This window comes from Danaus plexippus, chromosome 30 (assembly GCF_018135715.1).
Source record: "Danaus plexippus chromosome 30, MEX_DaPlex, whole genome shotgun sequence".
NCBI classification, from domain to species: Eukaryota; Metazoa; Arthropoda; class Insecta; order Lepidoptera; family Nymphalidae; genus Danaus; species Danaus plexippus.
In genome coordinates this window covers 2,247,461-2,262,357 of record NC_083557.1, presented here as the reverse complement: position 1 = coordinate 2,262,357, position 14,897 = coordinate 2,247,461, and the positions used below count along the sequence as shown (strand labels likewise).

General features: G+C 45.0%; 1 protein-coding gene across 2 annotated transcripts; it reads left to right on the top strand.

Moving 5' to 3' along the window:
• Positions 1-303: 303 nt before the first annotated feature.
• On the top strand, positions 304-14,311 carry LOC116776602 (sorting nexin-32). Of its 2 annotated transcripts, XM_032669832.2 has the most exons (11): positions 304-462; positions 1,384-1,506; positions 1,845-2,015; positions 3,496-3,617; positions 3,942-4,110; positions 10,605-10,764; positions 11,174-11,289; positions 11,913-12,022; positions 12,719-12,791; positions 13,596-13,705; positions 13,869-14,311. In XM_032669832.2, the coding sequence occupies exons 1-11, from the start codon at positions 457-459 to the stop codon at positions 13,960-13,962; spliced, it is 1,254 nt and encodes a 417-aa protein (XP_032525723.2). In that variant the 5' UTR covers positions 304-456; the 3' UTR covers positions 13,963-14,311. The 2 variants fall into 2 exon arrangements, with proteins under 2 accessions (XP_032525723.2, XP_061381582.1); XM_061525598.1 differs by lacking the exons at positions 13,596-13,705; positions 13,869-14,311 and adding an exon at positions 13,043-13,589.
• Positions 14,312-14,897: the final 586 nt, after the last annotated feature.

The following is a 14,897-nucleotide window of genomic DNA, read 5'->3' as shown; positions in this document are numbered from 1 at the left end:
AATTTGAACATAAAAATTAAAGCGATTAAAGGAACATATAAGATTAACTTCTTTGTTTATTTAAGGTGGCACACCTTATTTATATCATACGTAATATTTGAAATGTTTATTTAAAATATATTATCAATGGTATTTCCAAATCTTTAAAGAATAACTAGAAAATATCTCGCATAATTTTTATTAAAAGTTGATTTAGTGCATATATATATTAAATTACTTTAAATTACTTCGACTCACAATGTGATTGTCGCAACGGAATCTTAATTACCTGTAGGTATAAAAGAAGGCACGTCCCTATTGCAGAATGACAGACTGACGTTACGATTTCTGCTAATTGACAAATATTATTTGGTGGTTTTTGTTTTGGTATTACATGTTTTAGATTCAAAGTTAATTAAGAATACATTTAAAAATTATCATAACTTTGTAAAATAATAACGTTAATTACCTTCAAAGATGATGGTAAGTCCTTTTAAATAATTCTACTTAGAGAAATATAACCGGGGGGCGTATCCTGTTAGATTCTTATTAACATTTTCGCAGTGAAACTAAGAAACGAAACTTTATTGCTTAATTACTCGAATTATACCCTCCTAGGTGTTAATTATAATCGAAGCATTAGCTTCTTATATGAGATATAAGCTGTGACGTGGTGGCCGTTTATTTTTTTGTATTAATAAAGACTTTGCTATCAATTGCATCGGCTTAAATAGATAATAAATTAGTCATAAAAATTATAAACTTAACTTTTTGTTACATTGCCTTTTTGTATTATTCGATTCCGGAAAGTCGGGCTCAACAATGTAAAATAAAAGTTTCTTAAAAAAAAAAAAAAATTAAATAATAGCTTCTAAGTATTAAAATTCAAATAATTCATTATATATAATAATCAGTACAATTCTTCTAATTAAAAGAGAAATCGCTAATTTACTATGGAGTGAATATTTTTCTTATACTTACATACTAATTTAAATAGTTACGCCTACAATATTAACAGTAGGTTTTAGAAGACAAATCTATTATGTTAGAGATGCTTTTATATATTGAATGCTGATAGACAATGTATGAGTAAATAATGGGATCCAGATCCACATCTTTATTCTGCCATACTTGCTCTTTTATTGATATATTATCTCGAAGGACAACAGATACCACCTCCTTACTATTTGAACACAATAATATATTACAATGTAATATTTTTGCCGATATTCATTTACTACCTTACGATGTAATCTATGAAAAACTTGTTAGTTTGTTTGAGTTTCAGATCTCATAAGCAGCATTAAGTATAAAAAATCTTATTCGTTTAAATCCTCTTAGTGCTGGTAAAAATTGTGTGTATATTATTCTCTGGTCCGAAAAATGATTTCAATGTTTATTTAGGACTGCATTGACGACAACACCAACGATCCTCTCTCAGCCCAAGTGTCGTCGCCGTCTGGAGATACTAAAGTTGATAAGAAAAAACCCAACGAGAATGTCTCGTTAGCGGATAACAGTTTACTGGTGTGTAAAAAGAAATTTTGTAACGATAAAATACATTATCTAGTTATTAATTGTATATCTTATATATCTGAGATATAGATGTGTCGTTTAAAAAATTATATATTTGTCAAAATTTCTAATTTTTTGATCTTAAATGTTTGGTTACCGTTCAAATAAGCAAGGGATTTTATTTCATTAAGTTAGGAAGAAGTTTTTGTTTAGTATATATATATAGGTATATATATTATTTATATTAAGTATATATATATAGGTATTTTAGACCATATAAATAATATTGTTTCGGTTTCAATTATAATTTAAAAGATTATTTTTTCAATGTATGATAATATTTCCTACAGGTGGATATATCAGACGCTTTGAGCGAGAAAGAGAAAGTAAAGTTTACGGTACACACCAAGACAACGTTGCCTGAATTTCAGAAGTCTGAGTTTTTTGTCGTCCGACAGCATGAGGAATTTGTGTGGCTTCATGACAGATATGAAGAGAATGAAGAATATGCTGGTTATATTGTAAGTGTTATGGGTCCGTTGTTAATTGTATGCGGTAGAAGTAAGAGTGAGGGGTATAACAACCAAATCTCTCTACAACCTACGAAAAGACTTGGGCCGGTCCAGAACTAATATCAGTTCATGCTTGGAACGTACTTCGAAAGCAGCCGTAGTAGTTCGTTTCAAATTTGGTTAGGTGGAGAGAGGAGCTTGGACGGTGGAGGTGAGCGTTTAGCGGGCGTTAAATAGGGGCTCCTTAAACCTACACCTGGGTCGCGAGTCCCAGGCACTGTTGAAGCTTCACTCCCTTCAACGCGATGGACCCGGCACCCGGACAGTGAATCCATCTCATGGAATGATGAGAGGTTTCGTCTCTGTCTTAAGACGGACACCTGGAATAAGTTCCAGGCGTTGCGAGTGGTCCATTTAGGGACTATAGGACTATTTATTAGAATTATGAGAAACAAATAGCAATATTAGGTCTTGCAGCACTCTTGCTTGCTGCTAAATGCATGCAAATATATATATATATATATGTTTTAAAAGAACTGTGATATATTTTTAAGTCATGGCAAAGAAGTGAGATTTATATAAACTTCATCACTTAACAAAAGAGTTGTGGTGGCCCGAAGGTCCGCCTCTCGTGCATGAGGGTGTGGGTTCGAATCCCGGCAAAAACCAATGTGATTTTTCCGACTCATATGTACTTTCTAAGAGTATTTAGACACTACTGACGGACGGTGAAAGAAAACAACGTGAGGAAACCTGGACTTAATTCTAAATTATATGTCTGAAATCGCCAATCCGCCTTAAGCCAGTGTGGTGATTAATGCTCTTATATTCTCCATGTGAGAAGAGGCATTTTCTTAGTAGTGGTCATCAACAGGCTGATGATGATGATGATGACTTAGTTTTGACTGTGGAAAATAAGAGGGGATAAAAAAAATAGGAATCCACCGTTTTTACATCTTCCCATAGAAAAAGCTAATTTATTATCTTTGTAGTGTAATATTCATTATGGTGATAACTGATGCTATCTCATGACATTTCCTCACAGATTAAAACAAAATACGACAGATAATCTTTACATCTACATATAAATAATATTCGATTGTCTGTTTGTAATATTGATATAACCGTGTTTTACTGCATATGAATATACGCAGGGTTAATACTAAAATAGCATTTTTTTTATTTTTGTCTGTCTGTCTGTTTGTTCTGGCTAAGATCTGAAATGACTGGACCGATTTTGACGGGATTTTAATTGGCAGGTAGCTGATGTAATAAGCAGTAGCCTGGCTACTTTTTATACAGATCCGAAATTAAATGGGAGAAGGGGCGTGTATTGCTTAAAAGCTTTTTCATTGTATTTATTTTTTTATGCAGACGGAGTCGCGGGTGGCAGTTATATATAAGTTTCAATATCAAACTTACTCATTGACACTATAACATTTGAAGCTGAGATGTATTATGATTTGTTACCCAAGACCATACATTACAGATTCCTCCCGCCCCTCCCCGTCCCGACTTCGACGCATCCAGGGAGAAGTTACAACGGCTCGGGGAAGGAGAAGGAGCCCTAACACGAGAGGAATTCCTCAAGATGAAGGAGGAACTCGAGGAGTTAGTAATTTGAACATTATTTACTAATTTTATCTCGTTTCGTTGTCACTTCTATCGGGATCATATATGGCTTCAAAGAATATTTAACCCTTATTTTTATTGTTTTTTTCCCAATTATATTAAAATTTAGTCAATTTTTTCTTTTTATCGCCCTTTATTTAAGTAAAAACGCTAAAGCCGTTGTTTAGTAAACTTTTTTGTGGTAGGAATCGTTTTACCAGTAACTTGTTTCCTTAAAAAATATTTTTTATTTAAACATAGAATATCTCAAAACCTTTCTTTTAGCTTAAAATCCGTACTAATCATCAAATTGTTCCTCATCAGGGAGTACTTGGCGACTTTCAAGAAGACCGTGGCTATGCACGAGGTGTTCCTGCAGCGGTTGGCATCACACCCTGTATTCAGGGGGGATGCGCATTTGAGAGTATTCCTCGAGTACGAACAGGATCTATGTGCGAAGCCGCGGGGCAGAATGGACCTTATTGGAGGTCTGGTATGTGTTTTTGGTGATACCAAAAAAGATACAAGAAAATTTTTTTTTTTTGAAAACTTTGTCTTTTTGTCTAGATGCATCCTTTATAACAGTAAATGCGGTCTCTTCAAAGAAATTAATATTCTCGCTAACAGACATTGATAGTGCTGAGTAAATAAATTGATACTTTTGTTAACCGACTTCCAAAAAGAATTATATAATATTTGAGAGATATAAGTATAAAAAAAGATGAAACTAGTATTATTCGGATTTACTACGTGGATTTTATTATTTAAAAACTACATAATCCCGACGTTTCGTTACTTTGCAGCAACCGTGATCACGGGCAGACGAGATGGCAAAGTAACCGAAACGTCGGGATTATGTAGTTTTTAAATAATAAAATCCGCGTAGTAAATCCGAATAATACTAGTTTCATTTAAATGAATACTCGCGAAAATCTTAGATCTCATTATAAAAAAAGATGTTAAATTTAATTTCTGTAATTATATTTTCAATATGAAATGAGCGAAGGACTCTCGAGTTAAATACTGGAATAAAAATCTAGTGACATAATAGATAATGCTAAATCAGGGGTTCCCAAACTTAAGTTTGCCAGTAATTAATTTGAATTATTTTTTAGTGCCACCAGTTTTTCCCCTTTTTTTTTTTTTTTTTGATGACGCAGGGAAACTCTTTTTACGAGCCGTCTCACCGGCCTTGGTGGGGCCGGAGAGGATGTGTGAGACTCGACCTGGGCAGGTCCCTACTCACTAAAACCACTGCGAAAGCCATCGGCCGCTATGTTGGTGCACCCCGGATCTGTCAGCGACAGGGCACACCAGCGACTGGCCGGTCCTGGCAAAGACCGGACTTACTCCCTCGGAGAAAGGGGGTGATCCCGGCAATTAGGACCGCCCCGACGACGCCGGGCTTTCACAGGAGCCGGGTTACCAGCCCGACCCCAGCCCGGAGTGCAGGGGCGCTATTGGAGGAGGCGTTGATATCGCCCCCGGCGCGCCCCCGTCCGTCGTCTGCGGAGGGAGGGTGCATCAGCCGCAACCTCCCGTTCCCGCTCAGATGCCTCCTTCGTGGACATAACCGTCTCACAGAAGGAGGACACCGCCATCCAGGACCTGTCACTCTCAAGCATCTTCTCCGCGACACTCGAAAGCGACAAGCCCACTCCGCCGAGCGCCGCCACAAGGTCTTGGCGCTGCGCAGCCCATCTCGGGCACACCTCGAGGGTGTGCTGGGCTGAGTCCACCGCAGCGCCGCACTCATGGCAGCCTCCTCCCGGCTCTCTCCTGGCCACCCGACACAAGTAGTCACCGAAACAGCCGTGCCCGGTGAAAACCTGCGTCAGGCGGAAAGTAAGGGGTTTGCGTTTCCGCCTCATCCAACGCTCTAGGACCGGACGGAGCGCAGCCGTTGTACGTTTACCGTACGGCTGGCCCGCCAGGTCCTCCCCCCACTCCCGCATAAGGCGCGACTCCCCCTGCCGGCGAACCGCCCGGATCTCCTCTGACGAAGGGTTCTCTCCGAGAGCCCTCCTACCCGAGACGTAAGAGAACACCTCGGCGAGAACCGACGCCACCAGATCCCAAGGCGGATCGCCAGCAAGAGCCGTCGCTGCGGCCCAGGAGACCGTACGGTACCCCCTAATCACCCTCACCGCGGGTGCCCTTTGCGCCGAGCGCAATAGGGCCTTGACCCCGCGGCTCATCGGTCGATCAGCCCAAACGGGAGCACCGTACGTGGCTATACTCCGACAGACCCCAGAGTATAGCCGCCTGCAAGCTGCGCTGGGTCCTCCGAGGTTCGGGAGGAATTTCCCCAGCGCACCTGCCGTCCTCATGACCTTCGGCCCCAACTCCCTGAAATGGGGCACGAAGGTCCACCCTCCGTCAAGGGTGAGCCCCAGATATTTCATGGTCGGGCTCACCCTGACCCTCCCTCCTCCTATGAGAAGGGTGGCACCCGGCGGGGGTCCTTTCCGCCCAGTCCCGCGGAAGAGGAGGGCTTCGGTCTTGTCGATTCTGACCCGAAGCCCCAACCTCTCTATGCGGCTGACCACGAGATCAGTACCGACCTCGGCCAGCCGCGCCGCCTCCTTGTAGCTCCGTCCCCGGGATAAGACGAGGGTGTCATCTGCATAGCAAATGACACCCATCCCGGGGAGGAGGCGACTCCGCAGGACCCAGTCATACCCGACATTCCACAGGACAGGTCCCAAGACCGAACCCTGTGGAACGCCGTTTTCGACTGTCCACCACTCTATGGACCCCCTCCGGTTCTCGACTGCCACCCTCCTCTGGGAGAGGTAGTCGCCTATCAGCCTCCTCAGATACAGGGGCACTCCGAAGTACTCGAGTGCCACCTGTATCGCGCTGTGTGGGAGGCTGTTGAAGGCGTTGGCGATGTCCAACGACACTGCCAACACTACCTCTCCTCTGCGTTCCGCCTCTTCCGTCACCGCCCTCAGGCGTTTGAGGGCATCGACGGTCGACCGACGGGCTCGGAACCCAAATTGGGACTCTGACAGTCCCGGGCCCGAGCCTTCCTCCAGGTGCCGAACGAGACGGGTGGCCATTATCTTCTCCAGGGCCTTCCCCGCCTCGTTCAGCACAACCACCGGTCGCACCGCCGAAGCCGAGTCCAGAGGCCGGCTGCCTTTTGGGAGTAGGCAAAGCCGGCCTTCCTTCCAGGCCCTCGGAAACTGTCCGGACCTCAGACAGAGGTCGAACAGCTCCCTGAGGGCTTCCCCGAGGTGCACCAGGGAGAGAGCAAGAACTCTCCCGTGCACCCCGTCCGGACCCGGTGCGCTCTTCTTACTCTGGAGGCGAGTCAGAATCGCCTCCATTTCAGACTCCGTGACGGTGGGCGGAACGCGGTCGCCCTCTTCCAACGTCAGCTGGGCCATTCTGGGGGGAGTGAATCCCGCAGGAGCGTCGGGGAAGAGTTCCCCCACGATCCCCCTCAGAACAGCTGGCTGGAGCACTTCCGTTATGGGGGCCGACTGGGCGCAGAGCTTGTTCCGCGCCCGCTTGTATGGTCGGCCCCAAGGGTCTCGATCGAGACCCTCCACCAGCTCCAGCCAGGCTGCCTCCTTGGCCCGGCAGATGGCCTGCTGCAGGATCAACTTTTTCGCGACGTAGATCCTGTACAGCCGGCCATCTCGCTCCTCGTCCTGGGGGCGGCGTCGCCTACTCCGGGTATATGCCCTCCTGGCCCCGTTGCAGGCGACCCGGAGGTTGGAGATATTCTCCGACCACCAGTACACCGCTCCCCGCGGGGGGGGACGTCCTACGGGGGGCATCGCCGCTCTGCAGACGTTTTGGAGAACGTCTCCGAAGCGACTAGCCCCTTCATCCACCCCCAACTCCGCACTCTCCGGGAGACTCCAGCGGCCGACAACGGCCGCTTCTTCAGCCAGTTCCCGGTTGAGCTTTGACAGTGCCCAACGCGGGAACCGACTTCTCTCCCGGGGCGACGAGGAACTTGACGCTGGACTCCGGCGACCTGCAGGAGTGGAAGACACTTCGAACCGTATGTAGCGGTGGTCCGAGAGCGTCTCCACTCCTGCCTCAACCCTCCATCCCTCCACTCTGCGTGCGATGGTCGGAGTGGCGAAAGAGACATCCACCACTGAACCTCCCGACCGTCGCACGCACGTCTGGACTGTCCCCGTGTTGAGAAGGGACAGTCCGGCAGTTAGCGCCCATTCCTCCAGTTCCCTCCCTTTGGGTGTTGTGTGAGGGTTCCCCCACGCCGTGGACTTGGCGTTGAGGTCCCCCATCACAACCACCTGGAGAGGCGCTAACTGCCCTACCACCGGCCCGAGAGAGTCGAGAAATCTCTCGAAGGCCGGCAGGTCGCGGTTCGGGGAGAAATATACCCCAACTATGGCAATCTCCCCCCGAACCGCCGCCACATACCCGTGGCCCCTCGCTTTGACTGCGAGGGGGGGCACGGCGCCCGGCCTCGTGACGATAGCGACGGAGCCGTCCGCGTCTCCCACCCAGTGAGGTTGGGCAGGGACATAGTACGGCTCCGACATCACCGCCACGTCAACGGCCCACTCCACCATGGACTGCAGGAAGAGATCCTGAGCCCCGGCGCAGTGGTTGCCGTTAGCCTGTAGGAACCTGAGATGTCCAGCCATTACTCGGACATCTCAGCTCCTGACGCCTGCCTCGAAACCCCCACCCTTTTCGGTTGGGCCGGGAGTTTCCCACGGGTGGATGGGGGGCGGCACGAATGACCCCCCATCACATGGTCCGCCGGCATGCTCGCGTCAGCGCACACAGCGCAGCGCGGTGACGCGGAACACTGGGCGGACTTGTGGCCCTCCTTACCGCAGCGGTAGCACAGGCCGCTGCGGTCTTTTGGACTGGAGCACGCGGCCGCAACGTGCCCCATTCCCAAGCACTTAAAGCAGTGCTTGGGCCGTGCCTCCATATATGAGAGCCGCACTTGGCTCCACCCCACCAATATACTGCCCAGCTGCAGCAACTTTTTGGCCGCCACAGCCGGCACCTCCAGTAGGGCAGAGCCTGTGCCGCGAACCCCAGGTCGCACGTTGCGCACCCTGACCTGGGCCTCGGTGCAGCCCCCCTCCTGCGCGACCGCGGCTATTAGCCGGTCCGCGGTCGTCGCATCACTAAGGCCCGTGACTCTCAAGTCAGTGAACTTCACGGGCCTCGTAACCTCCACCTCCTCTGCCAGTGCGGACTTCAGCTTCGCGGCCAAAGCGTCTGCTTTGTCCGCACTGGTGGAGCCGGGAACCTCGATGATACGGGCCCCCGTTGCTGTAGCACGGATCTTCAGGGGCCCTATCCCAAGCTCCTTTCGGTCCACCTCTTTTTCGGCCTTGAGGAGGACCGACAGATACGATGCCCCTCGGGCCGCTGCCTCAGGGCGTAGTTTCAGCACTACGGCCTGGGAGCGCGGGAGCATCACTTTTTTCGGGCCCTCTTTAGGGCCCGCCTTCTTCTGCTGTGGCGCCGGCTTCTTAGTCATCGGCACCACCTCCTTCTTCTTGGGGGCCTTGCGGCGGACCACCTCCGTCCATCCCGCCGCGTTGGCCCGAACACCCGCTGCCACCGGTTCGGCCCTTCCACTAGACGTGGATGGACCGAACGCTGTCCAAATCGCCTCTTTCTCCTTACCCTTACCCTTACCTTTTCCCTTGGAGGACGGTGGAGGAAGAGAAGGGAAGTCATCCTCCGACAACACCATTACTGGTGCCAATGACGCCGTTGGAGGGGCCGATGACTTGGCCCCTCTTTGCATGGCCGCCTGGCGGATAGCCTTTTTGGCAGCTATGGCGACGGCGGAGTTGTCACCCGCCAGGGGAGGGCGGGTAACCTCCTCCCGCGGGAGCCGGGACTCTAGCGCGGCAAGTCGTCCATCGACCAGGTTGCCAACCAACCTGGCGATATTCGACTCTAACGCTTGCATCTGGTCCCGGCCGATCGGGCCCTCAGACGCCACCTTTGTCGCCTCCGCCCTCTCCCTTCGCATCTCCTCAAATTGGAGGCGGTGAGCGCGCACCTCCTCTTTGAGACCCGCGTTCTCTCGCTGGAGCCGACCAATATCGGCTCTAAGACGACGGGTCTCTTCCGCCTCCGTGCGCGTCACAAGCACGCCCAGCGCCTCCCTGAGAAGGGCAGAGGCCTTCATTATTTTTGAAGAGTACCCCCCTTTTAGGTTGGTACTCTTTCCCACTAATTCTTTGATAAGGTCGAGGCTTTTCTCAGCCTCGACCATTATCGTCTCTGCCCCCATTGTCTCCAGGTCCAGAAGGACCTCTTTCTCCCTTGCCTTTCCTCCGTCCCTCCCCCTTACCAGCTTCTTTTCCATTAAAGAGTCGAAGCTGGCCTCCGACTCCTCCTCTTGCCGCTTGCGGAGATATTTTCGAGCCCTAGTTAGGGCACGACCGCGGCCTCGTCTCCCCACCGGACCCGGACTCCTAAAAATCTCGCCCCCAGTCTCAGTGTCGGAGCCAGACATCTCCGAAAAGAGACGTTTGGCTCCCACCTCCGACCCCGGACGCGACGACATAGCATCGTCCGCAACGAAACTCCCTAAATCTAATTTTCCCGGTATCCCCCCCCGGGCAACCCCCCCACCATCATCTTCCTTATGTACCATCCTAAACACTCCTACGCAACGACGAAAGCAAAGCAAAACAACCAAAATTACAACCACCAGTTTTTCCCCTACTGAATAACCACTATAACTTACAGCTCACCTCCCAAGCCTCAACACAACTCCCCTATTTTTTGGGTGTCTCACCCCCTTTAAGCCTGCAGCGCCCACTAGGTGGCGTTATCGCCCACTTTGAGAAAGGCTGTGCTAAATTACCTAATACCAATCAGAATGTAAAGACTTGTTGGTAAAGTGACTGCAAAGTAATGTACTAGAAGTCACAGATTCGAAGTCTGTCAATTAATTTTGAACTCTATACCTAATAAATGTAGGTATATAATATTAATTCACGAATTTCACAGATGAGGTCAATGACCACTACCACAGATGAGATTTATCTCGGTGCTACAGTCAGGGACGTTAACGACTTCTTCGAACAGGAGACAGCGTTCCTCCAAGAATATTATTCTCATCTGAAAGAGGCTGTAGCGAAAGTCGACCGTATGACCAGCAAGCATAAGGGTCAGTTTACTATTATGATAACAAATATATATAACCTGTGTTTTTGTTATCTAATGGAACTTATTTAAAATTATCTTTACTTTTCTACTATAAAAATTAAAAGAGGGGAACCGCTGACAAAGGCTAGTATAATATAAAATTTTTATGTACAGTCGGGTTGTAAGTTTGCCTTATAGTAAATTCAAAATCGGTTAAAATAAAATAGATTTTATGCCCTTTTGTTAAGGAAAATAACAGGAATTTATGTTACTATGAAAAAAAAACTTGCTTTAAAAGTAATTAATATTGAATTAATTTCAGATGGTATAAATATGTATGTATGTATGTCTACAACTCCGGGATACATCTTATTCCCCTGCGCCTGTAGTTCAGTCCTTACATATATTTGTATGTATGTATGTCCTTGCAGAGGTGGCAGACGCTCACATCAAGCTCTCATCCTGCGTCACCCAGCTGGCGACGCGTGAGGCTCAACACACTGAGCGGTTCCTCAGCAGGGCTGCCGACACCTTCGACAAGTGCAGGGTGAGTTCTGAACGACACACACAACTGGCAACCCTAATCTGATGGAATTAGTTCATTATTTTGTTTGTGGCTATCTCTATTAGAGAAGAAAAAAATGACCTACCTACCTTTTAGTGGTTAGTACGGATTGGTCATAATGTGACATATTAAGCCATATATACACAGTTGATTGTGTATTATGTTAAAGGCATGTAGCGGAGAAAAAAATAAAATAAATATATATATATATATATATATATATATATATATATATATATATATAATAAGATTGTCATTGTGTTCTTAATATAAAAAAAAACCTTCCATAGACAATATCATTTTATAATTCCGTCATTAGCGACTATTGTTTAATTTCTTTTTTTGATTTAAAATTTAATCAGATGAAACAAAGTCTAGACTGGTTTCAGTCTGTTGTTGACTTGTTAAATAAAAGGCAACCAGCCAAGTCTGTGCGGATGATGAACATGATTGAAAGACCATAGATAACAAATGTTCCTTAACTTTACTTTAACAGCAATTGTGCTATAGTAATTATATAAATTAATTTATTTACACTAAACTACACTACACTAAATATAACTTTCTTTATATATATATATTATTTAATTTGTCCTCTTCATCAGAAAATCGAGGGTCGGATGGCATCAGATCAGGACCTGAAGCTGGCGGATACATTACGTTACTACATGAGGGACACACACGCTGCCAAGGCGGTGCTGGTGAGGAGATTACGGTAAAAACGACTCTATTCATATACACATAAGGTGCAATACATTATATATACTAAAAGTTGAATTACTATTAAAATTCATTGATAAATATTAATATATATATATACATATATATATATACATATATATATATATATATATATATAATTTCCAACTAATATAGGAATATTTTATATTCAAGGTACATTAAGCAATCTTCTTTCATAGTTTGGTTACTAAGGTACCAGCCTTTCTTAAAATAAGTTTAGGGATCTCTGTAATAGAGCATAAACAAGGGAGAAGTCAGAGTTAAGGTCTGTATTTCCAGAAAGATATTGTCCTTTGATACTGTAGTGGTCATGTTTATGACAAGTAGTGCTAAGACTCTGTGTTAATAGACTACCCACAGCTGAGACACTACCTGTTCAACATCAGTAGGCTTCAACTTAAGAATGTCTACTCTATGACTATTCGCCTTTGTGTGACTATAAACACTTAATTAATTTTGATCTTCCCAAACCACAGATAAATGATAATTTTTTTCTTGTCTTATATAAGTTTTCTTTTGTATTATTTAGGAAAGGAATTTTTGATAATATCATGTGCAATTTTTTTGTTAACTAATCCTACTCTTTCCCTATCCCTAAAATACGCCCGGAACTTGTGTGCCCTAAGTCCATTACCATGTTCTGGACCTAACAATCGTCTGCCAATTCCAGGTGTCTGGCAGCATACGAAGCAGCCAATAGAAACTTAGAGAGGGCGAGAGCTAAAAACAAGGACGTGCACGCCGTGAGTTACGATCCGAATCATTTGACAATTAATTATGTTCACTTCATCGACAACATTCATCATTAATGACTTTTTAAAATACATATTTATAATGAATTCTGTGAATTTAGTAATTTTTATATCGATCACTATTTAAACCTCCTATCAAAATTATCGACGCCTCGTTTTTTATCGATATCTCGCGTCACTACTGCCATACGCGCCCCGCACTCGTGCGACTTGTAACACTGTGTTTTTTTCTGTGCACCCAGCCTATGGAAGTACAAGAGGTAACGCACGCTTTATGATTTTGTCTATTCCTCTTAGTGACCCGACGGCTCAGTTGTGGTAATGCCCCAAATTACCGGGTTCGATGACCTGTTGGGTCACTATGAGTTATTTTATATATATATCAATAATAAGATAAGTTTTAAATCTATCCTATTTGTATATTTTTATGGTCTGTCTAATTTTCATTTAAAATCTCATTGAGGCTTCAAGTGATTTAATGAAAATGAGTCCTAAGCAGAGATTGTTCCCAAGACTTGTTTTCTTCACTGGAAATTCGGTTATTTTTGTTTATAGCATAAAATTCTTTACATATATGAAATTATATACATTTACTAAAATACAAAGATACATGTCCGCTTGAAGTAAAACGTCATTTATGTAGAGGTACTTAAAATATTTTATTAATTCGTTACTTACATAAGCACAGCCGGCACTATAAGCAGTGAGGGTATCTGGTAATTATAATGACAATTCTCTCTCTTTCTCTCTTTTTCTCACTCCTTCTCTCTTGTTTCAATATAATCTCGGTCCCAGGCGGAACAGGCCCAAGCGGACGCCTGCGCTCGTTTCGAACAGCTATCAGCTCGCGCCAGGGAGGAGCTGATAGACTTCAGGACACGAAGAGTTGCGGCTTTCAAGAAAAGGTGACCCTTATATGTGTACTATAAAGCACAATTTTGACTGTAATTTCCTGAATGATTATACTTGTAAGGTATAAATATATTGTGCCTTATATTGTATGAGATAAGGACGATTATTGCATGTCCAGTATCGGAAAGCTGATGGGATGTTTTTGTTTGTCAACAGTCTAATAGATCTGGCGGAGCTGGAGATCAAGCACGCTCGGGCGCAGCAGGAGTTGTTCAGGAAGTCGTTACAAGTATTGAGGGAATGCCAGTAAAATATACCTATATATATATTACTTTTTTTTCTTTGTTTTCTCTATAGAACATAATCAGCATTTAATATATATGGCTCAATATTGAATAATAATAAAATTTTGAGGAATATATATATATATATATTTTTCTTAGATTTATATGATTCAGTTATAAAATTATTTTTAAAATCATAGTTGCTATAACTGAATGTAGTGATGTGAAATTTAAAGTTTTTTTTTTAATAAATTTAGTTATCAAGAGATTAGTGTAAGGTGTAAGCTATGTTTATGTTACATACTATCCGCGTGTTGTATGTCTGTATGTATGTTAAAAATGTTGAATATTTTACATAAATAATTATGATAATTATGTTGTGGTTTTATTGGAGTGGAACTTCTTGCGACCTGCAGCAAGGTTGCGTTAAACGTTTAACGCAATAACGTTTCCCGGGGAGGGGGGGTAGAAAGAGACAGAGCGAGAGAGAAAGCGTGGCGCTGGAATTAATGTGAGCAATACATTGTGACTTGTACGAGGGCGGTCCGATATGTAGTCAGCCTGCAAGAGAATAAGAGAAATTTTGGAAAATTGGCGATTTATTTCTCAACAGATCCAGCGATGCTCCTGATGCTGATGACGCGATGATAAATACGCTTTCCGGAGTTCCTCAAAGTAGGCCTCTGTGGCTGCGATAACTGCCTCCTTCGACTTTTTCGTTGTCTTTTACAAATTTGGAAATAAAAGTCTCACGGGGCCAAATCCGGAGATAAGGTGGATGGGGCAGCAGTTCGTAGGCCTAATACTACCGATTTGCCCGCGGCGGCAGCGGGGGTGCGAGCCGGTGCGTCGTGGTGGCAGCGCTCTTTTCTTTACCAAATGAGGCCGTTTTTTCTGCAGTTCGGCGTCGAGTCGGCCTAATAATTCGGTATAGAGCCTCGTGATTGTTTTTGCCTCTTTT